This window comes from Panicum hallii, chromosome 4 (genome assembly GCF_002211085.1).
Source record: "Panicum hallii strain FIL2 chromosome 4, PHallii_v3.1, whole genome shotgun sequence".
Taxonomy (NCBI): domain Eukaryota; kingdom Viridiplantae; phylum Streptophyta; class Magnoliopsida; order Poales; family Poaceae; genus Panicum; species Panicum hallii.
The window spans coordinates 49,848,696-49,872,586 of NC_038045.1; the positions used below are offsets into that span (position 1 = coordinate 49,848,696).

General features: G+C 41.6%; 3 protein-coding genes and 1 non-coding gene across 4 annotated transcripts; 3 read left to right on the forward strand and 1 right to left on the reverse strand.

Moving 5' to 3' along the window:
- The first annotated feature begins 31 nt into the window (after positions 1-31).
- Positions 32-10,171, forward strand: LOC112889227 (E4 SUMO-protein ligase PIAL2). Its single transcript, XM_025955744.1, has 16 exons — positions 32-335; positions 503-575; positions 1,478-1,543; positions 2,713-2,778; positions 2,908-2,990; positions 3,614-3,665; positions 3,850-3,915; positions 4,624-4,691; positions 4,778-4,826; positions 4,927-5,011; positions 5,118-5,216; positions 6,552-6,603; positions 7,120-7,171; positions 7,249-7,365; positions 7,446-8,306; positions 9,223-10,171. The coding sequence occupies exons 1-16, from the start codon at positions 124-126 to the stop codon at positions 9,790-9,792; spliced, it is 2,571 nt and encodes an 856-aa protein (XP_025811529.1). The 5' UTR covers positions 32-123; the 3' UTR covers positions 9,793-10,171.
- Positions 10,172-10,505: 334 nt separating this feature from the next.
- On the forward strand, positions 10,506-14,607 carry LOC112889230 (proline iminopeptidase). The gene is made up of 10 exons (XM_025955749.1): positions 10,506-10,897; positions 11,397-11,533; positions 11,632-11,805; positions 12,191-12,427; positions 12,500-12,600; positions 12,692-12,764; positions 12,875-12,943; positions 13,022-13,129; positions 13,466-13,591; positions 14,170-14,607. The coding sequence occupies exons 1-10, from the start codon at positions 10,543-10,545 to the stop codon at positions 14,362-14,364; spliced, it is 1,575 nt and encodes a 524-aa protein (XP_025811534.1). The 5' UTR covers positions 10,506-10,542; the 3' UTR covers positions 14,365-14,607.
- A 542-nt stretch (positions 14,608-15,149) lies between these two features.
- Positions 15,150-23,270, reverse strand: LOC112889226 (subtilisin-like protease SBT6.1). Its single transcript, XM_025955743.1, has 10 exons — positions 22,643-23,270; positions 21,403-21,531; positions 20,830-20,982; positions 20,437-20,553; positions 19,935-20,119; positions 19,141-19,404; positions 17,767-18,850; positions 16,681-17,178; positions 15,850-15,910; positions 15,150-15,763 (listed from the first exon to the last, which is right to left on the reverse strand). Exons 1-10 carry the CDS (start codon positions 23,162-23,164, stop codon positions 15,672-15,674), a joined length of 3,105 nt encoding a protein of 1,034 aa, XP_025811528.1. The 5' UTR covers positions 23,165-23,270; the 3' UTR covers positions 15,150-15,671.
- A 379-nt stretch (positions 23,271-23,649) lies between these two features.
- Positions 23,650-23,798, forward strand: LOC112891258. Its single transcript, XR_003228483.1, has one exon. It is a non-coding gene; the product is annotated as a U4 spliceosomal RNA (small nuclear RNA).
- The last annotated feature ends 93 nt before the right edge of the window (positions 23,799-23,891 follow it).

Sequence of the window (23,891 nt, forward strand, 5' to 3'; positions counted from 1 at the left end):
CTCTGACCCCGGAAACGAACGGACCTCAGTTTCTCCTTGTATCAGGCTGCCACTAGCGCTAGCGGAAAAACAACCTCCGGGCTCTCCGCCGCTTGCGCTCCGCGGCCGCGCAACTGCGCAACGATGGCGAGCGCCGCCTCTCCGGCGCCTCACCCGACGCCGCCGCTGCAGGCGCAACAGCCGCCGCCGCCGCAGCCACCCACTGACCCGCAGAGGGCGCTCACCATGAACGCGGTCCGCCTGAAGGCGATCAGCGACCGCTTCAGGGGCCACCTGAGCGGCACGGCCGTCCTCCCCATCGCCGAGTTCGCCCACCTCATCTACGCCTTTGCCAGGTGCGCCCCGCCTCCCCACCGCCTCTTGCGATTCCGAGCTCCGTAGGGTTTCCCGCCGTCCCCGCGCGCCCCGCCTGGCCGCCCCTTCGAGTCCCCTTGTGGGTTAGGGTTTATCCGGCCGCGCTGTTCGTCGGCGGCGTACTGACGCTTCGTGTTTCCGCTTGCAGAGGGATCGACTTCGCGGTCTCGGCTGGTGATATTCCTGTGATGGCCAGTGACATACCCGGCATTTTGAGAAAGGTAATTCTTTTTGCTCTCACCCTGTATCAGTCAATTGTTTCTTGTTCTTTTGGGAATTATACTTGATTGGTGATGTCTACTCAGTTAAAGTAGTGGGCTAACGCGGTAACGCCTAACGGATATGGTAATTATGCACCGAAGCTAATTGTATGACCCAATTTTTTTTTCTAGGATGAGTGTCTGTTTGAATTAATTATTAAAGCATTACAGAAGAGGAATGTTTCACTGCTCTTTGTAAGAGCTTCTAACTTTCAGTAGAAGCTAGCTATTCTTTTCTTTTCCTTTCTTCTAAAAGCCGATTGTATTAATATAACATTAGTGTCTTAATTAATTGCATGGTAGTTTTGTAGCATTTTATCAGAAGTACAATGAGACATACTGTGACATATCATTTGAAGTGCCACAGCACCTCAATGTGGTTTTAGTAGTTCGAATTAGGGAATGCAAAGCAGCATAACAATAGCATATTTTACCAACAAATCAATTTAATGAGTATAGAGAGTCTGTAACATGCAGAATCAACAAAGCCTTTAGTCCCAAGCTAATTGGGGTAGGCTAACATGGTAAGTGAAAATTACAACTTCTGAGCATACTCTTCACATTCTATCATTATGCTTTAACAATCTTTGATTGATCTACCTCATGCTTTACTCTGGCAGTCGCCAAACTATTCATTACCTTTTCCCTCTCAAGGTGCCATCTATCCCATCCTTGATGCTAGTGCCATCTTCCAACTTTGGTAGCATGTTGTTACGTGAGCTGTTGCACAAACGGCCAGTAGGATTACCAGACTGAACTCTGTTTCTGTCTCACATTATGGGGGATCATATAATTTGCTGACAAATTAATGTATGACCACAAATTGCTGTGTCATTGATCTGAAATCTATCATTTTTGGCCAGATATATGAGCTGAGGAAAGAAACATTTATGCAATCTTCGCTTATGGTACTAGTGATATCATGCAAGGTAAATTTTTGTTCCTTTTCGGTTATATATAAAATTTCAGGTAGCTCCTTTTGTTTTCAATTGTAACCAAATAATTTATTGGAAAAGAAATACTGCTTCAGTTTTGCTTTGCCCAAAGTCGTTTTATTTCCTAATCTGAATTCCAAACATATATATACTTGTAGTGTTTAAAAGGAATAGTCTGTTGCATAACTGTAAATTTTCAGTTCTAATCAATGTTGAATATGCTAGGACCTTACGCTATAGGAAAGATCACCGAGTTCCCTGTCTATTTTCTGACTGCTTAAGTGCACATAGTTTTAGGCATATTTTGGTGATTTAATTTACTCTTAGCAACCAAGTTCCCATGTCGATGGGGTCGAGGAATGGGAACATAGGACGCGGGAGGTCACCTGAAAAATACATGGTATGAAGGTGTATACCCTCTGGGCTATTTGCTCGAGAGATGGAATGCGAACCATGGATTTTTGGGTTGATAAGCTGGAATGATGTTCCTGGGAAGAGTTTACGCGCAGTCATTTACTATCGTGTGCCACATTATGGGATGATACATAAGTGCTGATCCATACAGCTGCATTCATGCATCACAGGTTTAAAACAAGAAAAAAAGGGAAATATAAGAAGGAAAAACAGTAAAGGAGAGACATGCTATTGGCCTGTGCTTTCCGGGCCCACTCAGCCCAACTAGATAACTTGCTGCAACTCTCCAAGCCCTGACTCCACTGCAGAAAACAGCATGTGCAAACCAACTGCCGCTGCCTCTCTTGTCCCCTTGTCTCTCTCTCCTCCTATAATGCAAAGCTGCTGCCACCTGAAATCACTTGCCACTGGTCATCAGCTCCTGCATCAGGGACTTGCAAGGTCGCCCCCTGTCCTCATTATCTATCTGGTACTCACACTTTCTCTGGAGACCTCCCATGCTGATGTGGTTGCCCCTGCGGATGATGCCACGGTTGTGGTTGTCTTTGTCTCCGTCGTTGTCCTGGTGGCTGCCGAGTTCCTGGAACATTCCATTCCTGGTTTCAGGACGAACTTCCTGGAACAGGGAACAGGGAACAGGGAGTCGTTCCGCATTAGAGGCTGCTTAGCATATAATTATATTCAAGCTATATAATTTTCTTTTGAGACCAATAATATTAAGGTAGTAACTTACACAGGGTGTTTTGCAGAATGCTTGTTCCAAGAAATGGTTTCAACCTGCAGATTCTAGTGACATTACCAGAATTGCTAATGAGGTGCGCATGTCATATTTTTATATTCATGTTTATTGTTACATGAGCAGTTTTTCATCATTTGGATTCTTGTGGTGGGATAGCCTTCAAACATTACATTAACCAGTTATAATTTCCCCCCTTGGTATTCAGCTCTCTGGTAACTTCTGCACGTCCTCTGGCCAGGCAGCTAGTGACAGCACCGTGCTTGAAGTTATATCACAAATAATGCCAAGGTAGAGAGTCCCCCCCCCCTCCCTCCTCCTCATGTACGCATAAAAACATGTTTTTATTACTATGAAATGTCTAAATATTTAAAAAATTATATTCACGTTTTTCTGACAGGGGAAAGTATTTTAGTCTAAGTAGCATGTAAACATCCCAATATCTGATTTTAAAATTCGGAATGTGTGTGCTGAAAAATTAACTGAAAACTTTACAGCAGCATTGCATATTTTTCATAATACACAATTTAGAATACAGACAAGATATAAAGCCCAGCTAGAGACAAAAGACATTAATAGTGACAATAGTAAAGATGATTTACTAGGTCATGGTTTGAGCACCTGGATTTCTAATATCCTCATTTCAATCCAAAGATGTTCATGATTTATAACACGGTGTTTCAATTTAAATAAAATAGACTACTAATTCATATTACCTAGAGCTGGAGATTATTTTTTTTCTCAAACTGCTGAATTTGAATTTGCATTAATCTCAACGATTTTGAATGTGCGCCAAATTTGAATAACTCATGGCAACATATTCAAATCCTGATCATACTGTCATATGTTAAAGCTACAGTACAAGTTATCTGTTCAAACTTTTCTCATATATTATTTATGCTTGTATTTTATAGGTATTATCCTCGGTTGAAGTTTGAGCGTCTAATCACTTCTATTGAAGCAAAGGTAGTTACTCTGTTCAACTTAGACTCGAATTTTACAAGTATACCTGGTAAAAGTTGATCATATTCACTATGTCAGCTTTTATCTAATTTTGAAATCATCATAGGTCGAGACATTCTTGATGAATGGTAAAGGCTTGTTTTACCTCTGAATACATGATTTTGATGCTTTTGTCTACCCTATGTAGGTTGGCTATGATGTATTAATGTCTGACTTCTTTATTGAGAGGAGCCTACCTCGAGATGAAAAGATTGTAAGTATAGTGGGGAACTCGGGGAACAAATTTTATGGCATGCATATTCCGTAGGCAAAATAGTTTTTGTAGCCAATGGGTGTTCTCAACAAGCTGTTGCTATTATTTAAGTTATTTGTGTACTGATGTTAGTCTTTCAGCTGTTGAACTATTTACTTCATTGACTATTCTGTTTCTTGATCAAACATGTGAATTAAACAAACCACAACTCTCATAAGTCTTCTTTTTTGAATATTTAAGTTGCATATAGACGGTATTGATCCTGTAATTGATACTATTTTCACAGTGCACTCTGCACTGATCTCTTGTAATGCTCATTGCATATTGAAGATTGGAATCTTTGGTACATCTGATGTTTCCTTTTGCTATCCACTCTTTCCCTTGTATTATGAGTTTTAGAATTGAAATTCGTTTGGGTATCTATGATGATATCTCTTTGAAACTATAGAGGCCAGAAGACTGTTGACTACCTGTCACTAGTTTAAAATTACCGGTTGCATATAGTTTGCTTGCACGCTAAATAATGCAAGGACTTTCTATGAGCTCACACTTGTCTTGGCCATGCTCATATTTTTTTGAATCTGTACTGATTGCAGTTGACCAGTTAGGACATATTTGTGACTTGGGCTTCAGGACTATTTATTTTAGTTTCTTTTTTGCATGTAGATTTTTTATAAGTAACTTCACTGACTGTCCCTCCTTTTTCAGAGTCTAATTGTCGTACAAAAGGAAAATTTAGATGCCTCAACATGTGTCACAAGCCCACCACATGTGAGGTTTGTTTCTCTCTCAGCTTCGATGCTCTTGTCACATCATGCCAATGTTAAACCAAGAAACATGAGTGGTCCTTTTTTCTGTTCAGCTTTTTGGTCAATGGAAAGGGTGTGGACAAGAGGACTAATGTTTCAATGGTTAGTGTCCTTTTGCATTATTTTGGCTTCCATGCCTTCTGAACCTCTGGTTAAGCTTCGTTTTTTTAATTGGAAAACTGAGCTCGTGCATTTCAAACAGGACCTAGGACCCCAGTTCCCTTCTGATATCACCAAAATGCTCAAATATGGGGCAAACATTATCCAAGCTGTTGGATATTTTAATGGTATACTTGGTTACTGTGCTATGCTTTCTTAATTGTACTTTAGAAGTATACACCAGTCAGCCCCAATTCTTTATTTATGACTGTTGATTTTAACTTTACATTGCAGCTAATTATATCATAGCTGTAGCATTTGTAAACAATTTGGCATCCTTCAATGCTCCAAAACTGGATGACTATACGCAGCCTATCACTGTTTATCCTGCAGGTAGGTGAAATTCATTTTAGTTCTTTTATGCATCCAGTGTCTTGACTCAAACTGAAATAACAATATATTTCCTTGTAATGGCAGTTTATATTCTCTTGAGTGAAATATATATGTAGATGCATTTACACTTCTGTTTGATACCCCATACCAACTGACACATTTTTTTATTGATATATATTTTTATTGGAAATGGGCTTGGCATCTTTATTCCTATAATTGCAAATCTATTTGTATTCCATGATTGCCACTCCTTTGTTTTTTCACCATCCTCTATCAGCTCCTTTCTTTTTTGTTTGACCTCATGTGAAGAAAAGAACAACTGACTAGCCTAGCTTTGGGTGATGTTGTGCATGTTCATGGAGCATTTTAAAAGGAACCTGGTGCCTGGTACTGGATTCAATTTCCCCGTACAGTGACAGGGGGTGGGTCCTGGTTTATTGGTGGATGACAGTTACTTGTAGTTTGCCTGTTTAAACTGACTATAAGTTTGTTTTTTCGCTATAAATTGCTGAATTTCAGTCTATTTGTGATTCCTTCCAGCTTTTTAGAGATTTGGTATTTTCCCCTACTCGAGACAGTTCTTCTCTTCCCGTGGCACATGAAACCTGTCAAGTTTAGTTTTCTTGATCCATAAAGCTGAAAACACTCTAGCTTGTATTGAACAATTATTTTATCTTGGAAGAGACCATGCCTGTAAGCAGTTGAACCTACAAACAGCATAGAAAGATGCTACAAAAAGCTGGATCATCTGCCAGTAACCCATAAAATGAGGGGCTTATTTGCATAGTCGTTGAAACTGGATGGGTAACTGAGCAGTCTCAGTTGGTTCATGCAAAATCAGGTGGCTCAGTGATTTTTGCGGGTTCGATATGGCTCAAGTGCGAGATCTACCCGATGACATGAACCCTGCTGAAACAGGCTTCAGTTCTGCTACCAGTCTGTCTAGTTTAACTATTCATTTGTCGATAGCATTTTCATACCTTTTTTGTATCATGCCTTGCTTTCCGGTCCAAAGAAATATGTTTAGTCTGCATGAAGCTTATGTAGCGACAGTAAAAGTTAAACCGTGTAGTTCTTTCACTGTAGTTTCAATGTCCACATCGAGCGATAGTAAAGTTGAAGCTTTGAGTTTGAAACATTTTGCTGTTCGATTCCTCTACACACATCTGTTGTCTTTATGTAGCGTGGCCAAAATTTGAATTGTAAGGAAGATATTTGCCATGATCATGTGTATTCATTGACAGTAATTTAAGCCATGCATGCATTTTCACATTGACAGCTTAGTTTTGATATTTTTTTTCATTATAGTTATGATGTCTCCTGATCTCTATGTAGATTCTGATGTACTTGAGGGACCATCAAGAGTTTCCCTAAGTTGTCCTATAAGGTACTGTGTTGCACTTTTCATGGAATATGATTTGCTGAACATTGTATGTTGTGAAATCTTATGCATCTAAACGTTTATGTAGAGGAACTATATTTACGATCGACTAGGTTCCAATGGTTTTTTTGCTAGAAAGGACAGGGTATCTTGAGAACTAATCTTTTCCCTTTTGAGATGAGCAACTAATCTTTCTTAGGATCTACTTAGTTGGGAATAAAAAATTTCTGTGTATGGCTGGTGATGAAAAAAGTGCAGAAGAAATAATCATGTCTTGAATTCACATGAACGTGATGACTATGACTGCCCTCAGCCCTCAATTGGTGATTGGACTATACATTCACAATGTAACAACTTTCTGATTGTGTCTGTCACTCTGTAGGTTTTAGATAGTTGGGTTAACATTTTGCAACTTTAATATCTGCTCGACATATACTAATGGAGTTAACATATTTGATTATATTACTAGTGATCTGCCTTTGGACGATGAACTTAATTTTTGTTTGCCTTCTCTTGTTGCAGTTTAAGCCGCATAAAAACTCCCATTAAAGGGCGCCTTTGCAAACACTACCAGGTATTTACTTAATCTTGCCTTGTTTATATTTATTCAGTGTTTTTTTAGAAAAATGTTAACATAATGGTATTGTTTAGTGTTTTGATTATGATAATTACATGGAGATGAACTCAAGGAAACCAAACTGGCGCTGTCCATATTGTAATACCCCTTCAAACTTCACTGATCTACGCATTGACCAAAAGATGGCAAAGGCAAGTTGCATTTTGTGCATATTTGTCATCCCATTCTTTCTCCTTTTCTCTCTCTGACCTTCCTTTTCCTTTTAATGCAGATACTAGAAGAGACTGGAGATGATGTCCTTGATGTACTTGTATTTGCTGATGGATCTTGGAAAGCTGCACCAGCTCATGATGAGAAATCTGATAGACATAGAGGTGATGGCATTCATCAGACTGGAGATGCTGTAGAAACTGATTCGTCATCTTCTGATGTCATAGATCTGATAAATGGTGATGGTGATCTGCCAATGATGGATTGGGCATCGGCTTTAGAAGATACAAAACCTTTGCTGAATAGTCAAGATATATCTGTGTCAGACTATCTTCCAGATGTCCCTATGGCATCCCATACAGAAGATCTGTATGTAGGGGATGGAAATAATGGGGGTAGCAACATGGCTTTCACTTCTGGTCAGAATTTGTTACTGCCATCTACTAGTGGGCTGGGCTCAAGTTCTTTTGGGACCTTGGAATCTATTCTACCCCAAAATGTTCTGCGCCCTGTTATTACAGATGCTGTCTCTCCTTCTCTTGAAACCTCCACTGCAACATCTGGCATGCAACCCGTTTCACAGGAAACACATTGTGAAACTGTACAGTTGCAACCACAAATAGGTCCAGTACATAGATCAGAAGTGAGAAGTCTTCCTATACCTAGAAATCCCAGGAGAGAGCCAGTAAGAGTCCAGGCATTGCCAGTGCCACCGCAGAATCCTGGGTCATCAACGAGGTTGCAACCAAATATCCTCAATTGTCCACCTCCTATCCCACTATCTACTCCAGCTTCTTCAACTTACCAAGCACATCAAGTGATGAATCCGGACTGTGTCATTGCTCCAATGAGTAACAGTGGTGGGCCGTTACCAAGGACTCCCGGTCCTGCTACATCATTGCATCTACAGTCAACAACACGGGTAAACATCTTTTCTAGCCACTATATTATCATCTGTACTAGCATCTAACATACAAACTTTTAACTTCATCATCCAGTAGTCACCTTGACAGTAGGTCAATAGCAAAGTTGCAACCAGATATTCTGTGATGAGTTTAAAGTGATCCTGTGCATCAGAGCTAGGATGCTAAAGCTATTTAAAGGTCAAAGATGTGTCATTTCATCAACATTAGTCAATGTTAGCCTAAGGTTTAAACAGACTAAACGGTCACCTACTGTTTAGCTATTTATTCGGACTAAATGGTGATTAAACGGGATAAACGGCTGATTAAACGGACACGGTAAGCTACTGTGTAGCGTGTACACGGGCTAAACAACCGTGTACGTGAATAGAGACATTAGTTGTTACATAGTTGTATCACGTAAACTATATGCAACTCACCTTGAAGCTAGCTTGAACTGCTTGAATTGTCTTTTCTTTTCTCTTTTAGAAAATCTGCAGGGCACCTGAGATATTAACATAACAATTTACACACAGTATCTACTGAAGTTTTAGAGGAAGCAAATAACAACCCTAAAGTGCCTAATTCAATTGTAAAATAATGATACCTAACAAACACAAACTACTTAGTAATTGGTCAAAGGAACTGTTGCAGTAGTTGGTGGTGTGTTTTGTATCTCTACAAACCTACCAGCTAACAAGATCACATACTAGTTTGCTATGTATTTCTGTAGCATGTACTGGCGACTGTCTGTTTGCTGTACTAGCAAGGATGTTAGTGGCCCTAGGACCTGAAACTTGATATGTGAAGTACTTCTGTCTGTTGATTGAGCCCAGCACCAGCAGCCAGCTACAATCTATGACATGAGGAAAGAGTTTGCTTTATTTTATATATATCACGACAATCATGTATTGACATAATCATAATTGTTGGCAGGACATACGCCACACATCGAGCCATCTGCCCAGTCGGGTTGTTGGTCTGCCTGCGCCACACCTTATGGGTGCACGGCTGCCGCCAGGAATCTCAGGACAGGCTGGAGGAGCGAACACATACAGACCTATGCCTATGCAGCAGAATACAACTCACGATCAGATCAGGCTCACACGAATGACCATGAACCAAACGGCTCTGGCTGCCGTGGGCCAAACCACTGCAGCTGCACTTGTCCGACCAACCCAATCTGAGATCCGAAGCCATATCCTTCCCACCGTGCAAAGCCAGGCGCCAAGATCGCAATCAGTGCCTCGGGCAGCAACTCTTCCGTCTCTACAGCGAGCAGCACCACATCTGCAGCCTCCCAGTGTACCACCTGCTGCTCCTAGCACACCTCAGGCTGGATCCTCAGATAGGCTTCCACCAGACCTCCCAGTGGATGAGAACTGGTGCCCCACAGGTCAGATGAGAGGGAGTCTGACAGGCAATGCCTACAGTTCTGCTATCCTGCGCTATCAGCCAGTTCAGGCTCGTCCTTCCAGTGGTTCGGGTGTGCGAAGGCCTCACTAACCGCTGGGCATTGTGGTATTGTGATAGACTGATGGTCATCAAGCAGGGATTTTGGCAGCGAGCTAGATATTAGTTGATTCTTTTGGCTGGTGTTTGGGATGATCTGGAGTTGATGTAGGGAGAGGCTAGTGAATAGTGAGTGGAGACAGTGCTCTGCTGACCTGCCGCATTTGTCTCAGTTGTTTGTACTTTGTTGCAGTTTCCGTAGTTGGCTGTGTAGCTTAGGATCAGTGCTGTAAAAAGTGTTATGATGTTAAGCATTAGCAGTAGTACCTGGTAATCTATCGTGCTAGCTCTCGCACGTGTAAATCATGTAGTATGTATGATCATTTCTGTGCTGTGGTATGATGAAGTAGATGAAGTAATTACTCGAGCAGTATCTGATCATGCTTCTCTTACAAAAGTATCTGAAAGACAAATCCAGTAATGTGGTTTCCATATAGCCTTATTATCTTAGAAATTTGCCCTTTGCATCTTAAGATTTGCCGGACTTCCATTCAAATTTGTCGTACAGTTTCGCCCGCCTGAGTTGTCTTGAATTTGCATTCAGACTTCTCGTACAAAAAATTAAGATTTTGCATGAAAGCATTTTACAATCCAAAATCGAACAGATCTTGACACCGAAAATGCAAACAAAACCGATGCGGAATAAGGCAAACAGATTCGTAGTCGTAGGTTGCCGTTCTGTTCCCTGCCCGCGTGACGTCAGTCAAATCAGCTTCGGCATCCGCCCAATCCCACCCGCTATATATGTCCAATCGACGGCCGCCCGGCATGGCCGTAGCGAGACTCCGTTGCGCGGCCGCCATCGGCGTCGCCACAGCCGCCCCGGCCGCCGCAGCGCGCCCGCTTCGCCGCGAACCGGCCTTCCTCCCCGTCCACGTCCCCGGCGCCGCCCGCCTCCGCCTCTCGCCCTGCCGGATCCCGCCGCCGAGGGCAGCGGCCGCGGCCATGTCGTCGCCCGCGAGGGCGGAGCACGAGGCCGGCGCGTGGTACGCGGTGCCGGGCCTCAGCCTCCGCGACCACCGGTTCGCCGTCCCGCTCGACCACTCCAGCCCTGACAGCGGGGCCGCCATCACCGTCTTCGCGCGCGAGGTCGTCGCCGGTAGGTCGCGCTTGCTCGGGCCTGCAGTTTTTGCTGGGTTTGCGCGCGATTTTAGAAGTGGGAACATGACTCACTAGATTTGGACATGAATCATGGCAATGGCAATACGACTGATAGCTGCTAATCGGTGCTACGGCACCAGGCCAGGCCGGCCTGCTTAACTGAATCCAGTGTATATATCTCTGAGACCGACGAACTAGGAGCAACTTTTAGAGAACTGATTCTTATACTGACGAACTAGGAGCAATTTTTAGAGAACTGATTCTTAGTTATCTAGTGTCATCAGTGCAAGTAGAAGGGAGAAGAAACTTTGGTGAAGCCAATTCATGAAACAATTTAAATAGAGCTGACACGTTATATCTGCTGGTTTAGGCTTGTATCTATGTGAATTAATCTTATGTTGTGAGAACAGGAGTCACTACTTGATTAGTGCCTTAGTGCGTGGTTATTAACAATCCTGACCGAAATCTTGATGGCCCTCATGTTTGAACGGTTCCAGCTGGGAAAGAAGACGCAGCTCTGCCTTATTTGTTGTACCTACAAGGTGGGCCTGGATTTGAGAGTCCCCGTCCCATGGAAGCAGGCGGATGGTTAAAGAAAGCATGTGAAGACCACCGTGTTGTGCTGCTAGATCAGGTAAGAATGCACGGTCAAATTTCCTGGGTAGATCTTGAGTTCTCTTTGTCTTTGTTCTCCCCTTGGATTGCCTTGTTTTGACATCCTTCTTGTTCCAGCGGGGAACAGGGTTATCCACACCATTAACACCATCATCTCTTTCGCAAATTACATCTCCGGCAAAGCAGGTTGAGTACTTGAAGCATTTCAGGGCGGATAATATAGTTAAGGATGCAGAATTTATTCGTCTACGGCTTGTACCAGATGCCAAGCCTTGGACAGTCCTAGGACAGGTATGCTATCTGAAGAGCACTTAATAGATCAATGATATCAATATCATCATAGGCCTTTAGACAAATATATATCTCTAGTTCCATCAATTCTAAAATTCTAATAGTGAAAAAAAGTTTGTTGATTTCTGTTGGTTGTTAACATCACAGAAGCATGTGAAAAGACATGGGGGCATGAAAACTAACTCTGTAAATAACAGAAAGCTAATTGATTGATACTTAGCTCTCTGGAGACAAAGGCTTAAAAAGGATTTTGTTTCACGCAAACATCCCCTGCGACTTTTGATTATTGATATGGACATTGCATGACTTAGGGCAGAGTAATATATTCTTTTAGTGATGTAGCTCTATTCTTATGCTACCATTTACCCTTTTTTTTTAATTGCAGAGTTATGGTGGATTTTGTGCTGTTACATATCTGAGTTTTGCTCCAGAAGGCCTGAAATCTGTTCTTTTGACTGGAGGGCTTCCACCACTAGGAGAGCCTTGCACTGCACAAACTGTATACAGAGCCTGCTTTAAACAGGTTCAACTGCAAAACGAGAAGTACTATAAGAGGTATCCTCAAGATATACAAGTTGTTCATGATGTTATAAGATGCTTGAGTGAATCTGAAGGCGGAGGGGTAAGTCAATTTTTACAGTGAAAATTTCTCTTGACTTTGGTAATTTGTTCTTATGCATCATTTCTTTTACAGGTTGTTCTTCCATCTGGTGGCAGGTTAACCCCTAAGATGCTGCAGTGTCTTGGACTGTCAGGTTTGGGTTCTGGTGGTGGATTTGAAAGGCTTCATTATCTGTAAGAAATGCATCATCTTCTCATACACAATTTGAGGGAAGAACACAATCTATCTGATCCGCACTGTTCCTTGCTATTTTGTCCAGTACAGGCTCGAGAGGGTGTGGGATCCTGTACTAGTTCCTGGAGCTAAAAAGAGCATAAGCTATTACTTTTTGAAAGAGGTAAAATCTCCACTAGTATTCTTAATGTTCTTCTAAATCTACTGAAGCAATGTTCTAGTGTTTACATTCTAATAGTTAAAGTGCTGATAATCTAACATTATGTTCTCTAGTTTGAAATGTGGTTAGGTTTTGATCAAAATCCTCTTTATGCCCTATTGCACGAGTCTATCTACTGTCAGGTAACTTCCAAACCTTATACTAATAATTAGGCGGTGGCACAACAGCACTTTTAAGTATTCTTTTGTTTATGATCACAGGGCTCTTCATCAAAATGGTCTGCTGAAAAGGTTCGCAGTGAATATGGAAGTTTGTTTGATCCTATCAAGGCTACAGAAGAAGGCCGTCCTGTGTATTTTACTGGAGAGGTAACTCTCATATCCTTGAGGGAATTAAATTATCATTCTTTTGGGCATATATTCTGGGTCCCCATCGTCTTTTGTAGCAGGGATTTATTCAGGATTATAAGTTCCTCACCAGTCCTCTTTCTACTGGTTTGGAAATCTTGCTCAACTCTTGGGCAAAAAAAATGTTAAATGGAACTTGTGCAATGTGAATTACATGCTATGAGTTTATTCTTTCAATTTTGAGTCAAACTCTAAGCAGAAGCTGTCAACTAGCTCCTGCTGCCGTTTTACTTGACATGTCATCAAGTCCCTAAGATTTGCTACAATTCCTGACATGTAGTCATTCCTCATACACAGATGGTATTTCCATGTATGTTTGACGAGATTCATGCTCTACGAGACCTAAAGGAGGCTGCCCATTTATTAGCTGAGAAGGAAGACTGGCCTCAACTCTATGATGTTAGCAAGCTGAATAACAATAAGGTTCGTACTTCACAAAAATCATACCATAATTCATGTTATATGTTATACCACACTGTAAAAGGAAGTCATGTGTTTATAGGTACTCGATACATCGTATTGTTACTTAAAAGCTCGACTTAAGTTTGAATCTTGGCATTTCAAGTTGACTCCATTAGGTTTACTAGCTTCATAGTTCCATTCTTGGTGCCTATAGTGCAGTGCTACAATATTTAACTAGAATTCTTACCAAAGAGCGATGGACTTAATTAATTCCCATGAAGGTTTAGCGGACTACTAGGAATTTCATATTCATATGCTATTACATGTGACTTAATAAATTCCCATGAAGGTCTAGTGGACTACTAGGAATTCCATATTCATATGCTATTATATGTTACTTTAAGACAGCATCAAGGACGGGGATGGTAATGTGTGCATCTTTCATCATCTCCAGAAACTTAGCAAACTGCTTGTCTTGACTTCTCAAACCGTTCTGGAAATGGCAGCTTCGGCTTGGCGTTAGTGCAGGACCTAGATGTTCTAGAAAGTTTGCAGCATCAGGACTTGCTAAACATGCGTGTGGCCATGGCATCCTGCAGGTTCCTGTCGCTGCTGCGGTCTACTATGAGGACATGTACGTGAATTTCAACATCGCCAAGGAGACGGCCTCCCAGATCGCCGGGATCCGGCTCTGGGTGACCAACGAGTACATGCACTCTGGCATCCGAGACGGTGGCCCGCATGTCTTCGAGCATCTCATGGGTCTTCTGAACGGCAAGAAGCCGTTGTTTTAGCTGTTTTGAAAGCTTACCGTGTAGGCTTGAGTGACAGTTGAACTGAGCCTGCTATGAGTTAAAATAAGCAAATAATACGGCGTGTCATTAGCTTGTTATATCGTGTCTGCATCATATGGTTGTATGGAATGTGGAAGAATATGGAAAAGGGGAGAGACATACAAAATATTATACGTAAACTACATCATTTGTGTGTTGGGAATGAGAGACAGAACAAATAAATGGTACCTTATAATTTGTAGATGATACGTCCATATAAAAGTAGTATTCAGCTACTGACTGACCGCTAGGAATGACAAACGTGGACACAATGACTGACCGCCCATGTACTGTTATGAGTAAATTAGTCCAGTGCCAATGAATTTCAGCAAGAATATGCAGCCAGTTTCTCTAGAGGGTAATCTTAATTGCAAATAAATCTAGAAGGTAAGCGAGGAAGGAGAGAGGGACAAACTGAGCGCATATGTGTGTCTCATCGATTTCTTCACGAGACATGGACGTTGCAAAAGTTAACGCCCAACGCTGCGTAGAGGTTATGCAGGCACATACGTGGCAACGTCCCGATACGGAACAGTGCAACGACCAGCGAGCGGTGCCCACACGGTAAATATGCCACGCGCCGTAATTTTATTCGATAACAGTCACTCGATGCGTCCTCTGCCCGGCGGATCCTTCGGGCATAAGAGCTTACATATTTTGGGCAATATGGAACAAATATTTAGGCGAATTGTTGAGCATCCAAACAGATCCTCAAATATTTGCTATTGACATTGTGCCAAGAGAACGTTGTTTCAAACAGATTTGCTTCTTTTTAAGAACAATACAAAATTTTCTTTACAAACTTGCCAATAAGCCTATCTGCGAGCTCATGCTACGTTTGCCCCTGAGGGCTTATGGACCTACAGAGACGCTCAAATCCCCACATCCCAAGGTGATGGAAAAAATTAGCTCTAGCTTTTCACCTAAAGAATTAGCTCTCGGCATTTCTTGTGACTATAGCTGTGTCGCAAAGAACAAAATTGTGAATGACTACAGGGGACTACATGCCGATGCCACATGCCTGAATCCTGACAGGCAGCTTTCCATGTGGTGGCAGAAGCGACAAATCAGCTCTCTTAAGCTCAGAAGTTAGCTGAGCAGCTCTCTTAAGCTCAGAAGTTAGCTGAGCAGCTCGTCACCGGGTCAAAATGTGTCTTGATGGACTCCTTGTGCAAGGTGACGATGGAGCACTCCCTGTTTTCCCATCATTGCTCGAGGCCTGTAATATAGCTGCTAAAACCCCTATCCTTCCCCTCAAGAACGTCACCTTACACCATACTTGTTAGCCGGCTAGCCACCGACCCTTTTCTTCGTCGGCGACGTTTTTGTTGCACTCTATAACTAAGATACAACATAAGGCCTGCATGTTGGAGAGAGGAATGAGGAAAGGAATAGCACATCATGGTCGTATATTTAAAACTTAGTCAATAAGTGTTTGCTACTTACAAGCTGTGGCAGCTAAGCAAGGTATCATCCATTGGCTTGCCATTAACATTCCTATGTCAACCTGCAAAATAATATAAGAAACATTCCAGTAATCTTTGGCAGTGCATCCATTGTAAGAAAAGCTACTTTATCTAATTGTGTTCACTGGAAACATCATACTATGAACTAATACCTTCTAAATAAAAAAATAACCATTGAATGCATAAACTTCCACACAATCCTGTGACCAACACTCCAAAGAAACAACACTTGAACTTCTTTCTATATTCTATCATAAGCATCAAATTCATACATAAAGGAAAATATTATACATGTCAACATGGCAGGCTTTTCTATTTGCTACAACCTTTTGCTTTTCTACACCGCAAATACACCGCAAATCATTTACTTTTTTTAGGGTTCTTCCTAGTACAAAATATTTGAAACATCTTTTTGCCTTTGAATATTAAAACTTCATCCGCACAAATACCAAATTACCAATACGGATTTCAGGAAGAGAAACTGAAGACGCCATAAAAAAACACTATGGCAAATCATATTTAGTCGCTCTAGGTTATCATTTGGACCTAAATGCATGATTTGTAGAATTTGTACTCCGAATATATCTGTAGGAAGGCATAAGTCTAGTTCTATCAATAAAAACCAAGATTTGTGCATATAACAATGCAAACTCTGATTTACTCAGTGTTACATGAATTGTACAGCTCAAACTGGTCCCTGAAGCTACAATTATTCTTTCAGTAATATAGCTAGTTAATCATTTCCATGTATTGTCCTCCAGTTGAAGACTATAAAAGTCAAAAGTTCATTAAGGGAAAGGGAGATGTATACCTCTTCATGACCAATAAAGCCAAAATAATCTCTTTTATCATCAAATTTAGCAGCATCTGGTGTCGAAAGATTTATTTGAAGTCTTTCGACTTCATCTTGTATTGTTACATTGGGAGAACTCGAACTTTCATCCGTCTGGTATTCTGGGAGCTTTCTGGTTGTGCCTGTTGGTTGGACACCATAACCTTTTGTACCCCAAACCTCAAACCGGGAATCTTGGTGACAGATCAATTCCTTGCCAACGACTGTTGAGTACGTTGAAAAGTTTACATCTGATCTACGTGATGGCTGATGGATATTCTCAAAAACTGGAAACTTTAACTGCGCTGCCTCTGAGAAAAGGACAGGATCTTTCACTCTATTGCCAGTGAACTCCAATATTTTTCTCAAAAGCCAATAGCAGTTTGTTACCATGTGACTACTGTCAAGACAATTTGAATCACCATAGACTGCAATCCTCCCTTCTCCTACTTCCATCATTCCAAGAATTGAGGACAGCTGCGAGTGAGAAACCAATAAGCCTTAATTATAATACATACAAATATCTTTATAATATGATAAAACACTATCATCAGACATGATTATTTTGTAGCACAGTGTGATAAAAATGCTTTATTCACCAGAGCAACTGAACACTGAATGGCTAACTGTGCTCCTTAGCATTCATCTTGTTTAAAAGGGATATATATTTCATTGGGTAACTATGATCCTGAGCATTCGTTTTATCTAAAAGAGATATATATTTATTATCTGTTTTTCATCACTAAAAATTACCTTTTATGGGTACTCCATTTCTATCCTTATCAAATCAGATTGTACAGACTAACTGAAAGTACTTCCATTGGACAAAAGCTTATGTTACAATATTATTTTTGGAATTCTGGAATAATGAGTAAAATGATACATGGAGTAATATAAACAAACAGACTTTATTAATCAGCATAGTGCCGTATGAGAGTTTAAGATGCTATATTGCTATCAATGCCAGGTTAATGCAGGTCTTCATCAGTTAGCTTAGAACCTTGCACTCACAGGTATAGAGATGATATCAGAAGTACTGAACTAAAAATGGCCATATCCCCTAACCTTGCTTTTTTCCTGGGAGTTCTCTGTATCTATTGTTCCTATGTGATCCTGTGTGGACTTTGAGTTTTCCTGGAGCTGGAAGCTATGCAAGAAACCGCCCGCTGGAAATTGCACTATATCAGTTCCAGAAGCATAGTGGGTCTGCTCACCATTGATCGAGAAGTCACCAGTAAGTATTTTGTCCCCCAAAGCAATGCCAAAAGGTGCCAGAAGTTCATTAAGTGCAGGTATATTTGCACCCCCAGTAATTGGAGTCCACCAACTGCGGGTATTCTCATCAAAGAATGTCATCTTAATCATTGTATCAACATGGTACCACTCAGCAAAAACAGCAATGCCGAGTCCCTTGTGTATAACATCATCCCTAAGTTTCTGAATCTCTTCATCAAAGTATTCATCCTCAAGATCAACCATAAGCAATGTCCCATAATTGCTAGCATCAAAGCAAGTAAGTGGTGATCCAAGTGTCTCAATATAGTACCCTGCATCTCTTAGCATGTTGAACAGAATGTGAAAGTTCGTGTGCAAGTGATCACCATGCCAGTCAAGGATATCATTATGAACATTAAGGGAATCCCTTGGAATGTATCCTGACGGGTACTTGATATTATGATATTGGTCCCACAATATTCTTTTTGACCTAACAGGTGTTGGAACTACCTTGATCTTCAAGTAAAGAACACATGTACTAATCCGTGGGCTGCTTTCTCCATGAGCTGCCGGGGTATAAATAGTCAGAGTAACATTGCCACTAATTATGCCTGAAAACTGAGAACCCTCATCTTTAACTTGCAGATGTAGAGCAAGATACCCTGTCCAAGGCCAGATAACATCTGAGTAGGTGAAGTGAACACTAAGAAGATTGCCGATATCTTCAGAAGGTTGCCATAATGGTTGATCTTTTACATAACCAATCACCCCCATCCCATTCAGAATTGTAGCATTAAAGATTACTGGCATAGCTCCAGCATAAATGGGCTGGCGACAAAAAGGCCAGAAATATGGACAGTCGGTGAAGTCAAGCATTGTAGGAAATATGCTCGCACGTGGTTGGTAATTTTTCAAGATTTCATATGACTGCCAACTGGAACAAATAGTGCAATAAATGAGTATGATATTGAGCAATGCAAGAAATATGCTCGCACGTGGTTGGTAATTTTTCAAGATTTCATATGACTGCCAACTGGAACAAATAGTGCAATAAATGAGTATGATATTGAGCAATGCAAGGGAAAGCAAAGATCAATATGATCCTGTCCCTGGATTCTAAATGGATGCACCCTTGATGTCGTAAAACAATGGAGACATGGAATAAGATATAACTGAAATATGAAATTTATGAAAAGCTGTCCAAAAAGTGGACAAGAGACTTACAGATCAAGCTTGCCAGCACCTTGCTCATACATGTTTGGCCCTGGAAGCTTAGAAGCGCCCTCAACAAGGGCCTGTTTCATAGCAGCAGGGTTAAGGATTGATTTCCGCTTGTCTTCGGATATAACACTAAAAAGCAAGCATACTACACCAGCGACCACCGGGCTTGCTACACTGGTGCCTGAAAGGGTCTTACAGCCTGTACTGATCTTCGAACCAATTATATCTCGACTATATGCAACAACATCAGGTTTCACACGACCATAACTGCAAAATAGAATACATACTTCTGATAATGCTGTTTCTTGAACAAGTGACATGAAGCGGGTGCAAAAGACAATGGCTACATAAAGTTAATTACTCCAATTTTTCCAACAACAATTATAAGCTTGGTAAGGCTATGTGCCTATGTCTACGTTGGAAGCACAGAAACAGTTCCTCATCATACACCAGCAAAACTATCAAAATTAGACATTTAGTAAATGAACAAGCAAAATTATAATAAAAAATCATGCGCAGCAAAAAGTAACAGCTGAATCAGGCTTCATCACTTCCCGTGAAGTGTCATAAGTTTAAATGCAATGGAGCATACCCGCAAAAGACAGTATTAAGATGCCATAAGATACTTAAAGCAAGATAACTAGTACATGACCATCTTATGTGCAGATTGTGGATAACCAAGTTTGGTAAGATAGACCTGGAAAGTACCCAGCACCCTTTCATTTATGTGAGAAGATACCATCAAACATAAACCAGTGGTATACTGAGAAATTGTACCAGCAAGATAAAGAATGTACCCATGAGGAAGCTCCCAGGTAGTCATGCCTCGAGAGGAAAATGAAGCTATATGGTTATTGTAATCAATACCGCCAACGCCAATGACATCGCTTTGATCAGCAGGGTTATTTAATGTGCCATAAAGAGGCCCATCATTTCCAATAGCTGATACCATAATAATGTTGTTTGCTGTGAGCTCCCAAACCTACAGAACCAGTCCATAAAAATTTCAAGTTTCTGTAGAGAACTTGTTTAAAATGCTCTAATATAAGGGTTTATCCACTCATTACGTAGCAGAGGTAATAGCAGTTTTTATGTTGGTTTTACAGGGCCCACTGTTTTCAGTCGATAGCAGAAAATACAGAGAGGAAAATTCGGAAAAAAAAACCTACAAACACAAGAGCAAAAGAAACCTTCCTTCATATTTTATGAAGAGAGACTAAAAGAATGATCAGGTAGCTAGAAAACAATTGAGATGTGAAAATATGAGGGAAAAATATTGAAATCATCACCAAACTGTACCTTCTCAACAAAGGGGAGATCCAGGTAATCAGGTCCACCAATGCTCAAGTTCAAAACATCCATACCGGTCGCTATCGCGTAGTTAAATGCATCCAAGAACCATGATGTGTAGGATATCTGCACTGAGAACAAGACGAAATTCTCAAAATCTTACCAGCATGCACTCCAATTAGAATGGAACTATGTAGATTTGACCAAATAAATGGTATGTTAATGGTACTATAAGTTAACTATGATTCATAAAAACATGTTCGTTGGAAATTTTTTTCTTTTGTGTGGAAGTTGGAAAGTTCTGTTTTGGAGAAATTATAGGTATCCAAAAATGTCACTTTATGATTGGACAGACTAGTTTTTGATAATACTAAAACTTGCATATTCAGCCAAATCCAGTACCTGAGCATCTGTGAACACTCGAAAGGCATATATCTCAGTATCAGGTGCAAATCCAGGGCATTCTGCATCTTGGCCAGCAATAACTCCTGCTACAAATGTTCCATGCCCAAGGTTATCATTTAATGTGTCTTCATTTGTCCAATTTGTGCGCTCCTACAAAATTAGTCTCTTAAGTAATGTTTTCACCGTGTTGGAACAAAATAAAGAATCCTGGGAGATGTGGTATTCAAGATAACAATGTAAGTTTAAGTTTGTCTTGCAAAGCATCCAATGTGGCAGAAAGCGAACTATTTTGCCATGAGAGAACTATATATGGCAGGTAATTCCAATTAAATACTCCCACAGCTCCAACACCCAATACATGGCTATTTGACATGAACCAATGCAACAGATAAAGCACTACAATGGTAAGAAAAATAGTGGTATGGTATTGTGTATGTTATTCAAGACCAGCGGCATGCACTTATTTCAAGGTCTGTTTATTGCATTTCAAATTTCTTCTTTTTTGAACATCTGATGCATATTTGATATTATTATCACTGGTACAAAATTTGCTAAATATAGTAGTAATACCTTAATATTGCGAAAGTGAGGATGGTCAGCCCGAATACCGGTGTCAAAAATGGCCATTTTGACATTCTTGCCAGTGAAGCCTCTTCCCCATAATCTTTCAGCTCCAAAAAGAGAAGTAACTTGTGATCTCTGTCAAATGACACTTGTAATGTAAAAACATGACAACATGGGACCATAAGAACTGACAAATTATGGACAGTACTGTTGACGTGGAGATATATAAGATCTATCTGACACTGTAAATGAAAGAGTCCATAGGCATAAATCATATAATGAAAAATAGGGTTTGACAATTAAAATTACTATAACTAATGTATATACCTTGATAATATCCATAAAAAATTTACAAAGATAGGCCAAATGAATATTCTCAACTGCTGATTACTACAAACCACCATTAAATCACAACAGAAAACAGTAACTGAACTTCACCTCAGCAAGCTAGTATCAGAAAAGTTGCAACCTCAAAATAGACTGAGTAATAAAAGCTAGCACTCATTGTGTCTGCCAATGATGAATTGTCCTAGTTTTCAGTTTGCAATAGATGCTTGAAAGAACATTGCAGTGATTACAATGATATTTGACATGAAGATAATATATCTTCAACATGAACCTGACAATCTGATGAATACCTTTTTTTTTTACCTTCAAAGATAATGCCAAAACATAGGTGAAATAGTAATCCTCTATGTACAATGCATTCCACAATCTAAACTAAACTTTACATGATAGTAGCTAGTTATGTCAAGAATGTATAGAACTGTAACTTTATACCTAGACATATGGTTCTGGATCAGTTTGCTATGCATCGCAATCATGTACTTATAACATTGAACAGGGTTGCATCTCAGTGCCATAGAACTATGCTATTTCAGAAATGTCCTAATTTCTAGCCAAGTATACAGTACACTCATTTCTGATTCCAGATTATATCTGATAACTAACACTATGGCTTTAAAACCATAAACCCTAAACAGTAGCAAATGGCTACACATAGTAGCTTCATTCCAATACCAAAGTTCTTCAGTTGCCGACAAGTTGAGATCACAGCATGCAAAAATATAATCACCATTTGAACTAGCATGTCCTATCCCTCGCGGCAACAGATAAAGCGGAAACGACTTTTATGCATTTTGGTATCCAGAGCAATAATATAATGACATGCTCAACACAAAGAAACAATCTCTTACACGGATCGTTGATGTTTGTACTTCGTACAATGAGCACAAAAGTTGTGTACCTGCAGCAGAAGCCTCCGTCCCCAAGTAACAGAAGACGAATTTACCATCTCTCCTCCCTCCTCTCCCCCCTCGAACGACATGGCGGTGAACAGCTTCCCCCGCCGCGGCGGCGGCCGATCTGGCGCGGACAGGACGGACCGCGAGTAGGTGGCGTCCGCGTGCACGTCCCGCACGCGTCCGAGCGCCCGGACCGCTGCCACGACGGCCTCGCGGTACGCGTCGCGGATCTCCAGCACCGCGAAGTCGGTGGGGAATGCGGCCGCGGGGTTCCGCCGCTCCACCCACCGCCACGACGCCGCGAGCGCGGCGCCCCGGAGCCCTCCATCCAGGTACTCCCGGTGCTCCTCCGAGCGGCGATACTCCAGGAACCGCACCACGTACCTGGAAGCCGGCGGGGCCAGGGTTCCCCCCTCGCCGCCCACGCCGCCGCTGCCGTTGGGGGAGCCGGAGGGCAGGGGCAGGATGCGGAGCGCGAGGAGGAGCACGGGGAGCAAGGCTGCGTACGCTAGCCGCTTCTCCATCGCGGGCGGCGGCGGCGGCGGCGGCGAAGGGGCCGCCGGAGATCGGCGGCTGCTCGCCGTCAGCGCGTGGGTGGACGGAAGAGACGAGACACGAGGGGCGAGGTTAATTAACCGCGGAGGTCACTCATCACTAGCGGGCGTTTTGACCGCATCTTCTCACTGCATAGCCTTGCCAATTAATGCTGCGCTTACGGGAATTTACCGGTGGTAAAACGTCATTATTTACAAGTAATATCAGTGGGCTGCTGCATTCAACCTGATTTGATCACTGGGAAAGCCCGGCCAAAGCCCATGATGAACGAGACCCAGGGAAGAAGAAGAAGAGCGCGGAAGCCGACAGGGCCCATGAAGAGAGCGCGTAACAAGCCCAACACCAACTCGTGAGGCGGTGCGGGTTGTTTCGTTTAGTCCCACCTCGGAAGAGGAGAAACGCGGAGGCAGGCGAGGCGGGTATAAGAGTAGGGGGTGGGCGACCTTAGCAAACCATCTTTGCGCTTGGGGCAATGACGCAGCTAGTGAGGTTATACCGAGGCGCGTCAATTGCTGGTTGAAAACTATTTCCAAACCCCCTCTTTGGCCTTCGGGCCACTGAGAATTTCTGGAAGGGCTCCTTCTCTTCGGAGAGGGGAAAGCCCTACAAATCAATTCAAATTATTTGTTATAATTAAATTAATTATTATTTGTACGAAGGAGGATAAGCCAATCCCTGGAAGTTGCTTGTAGCGTT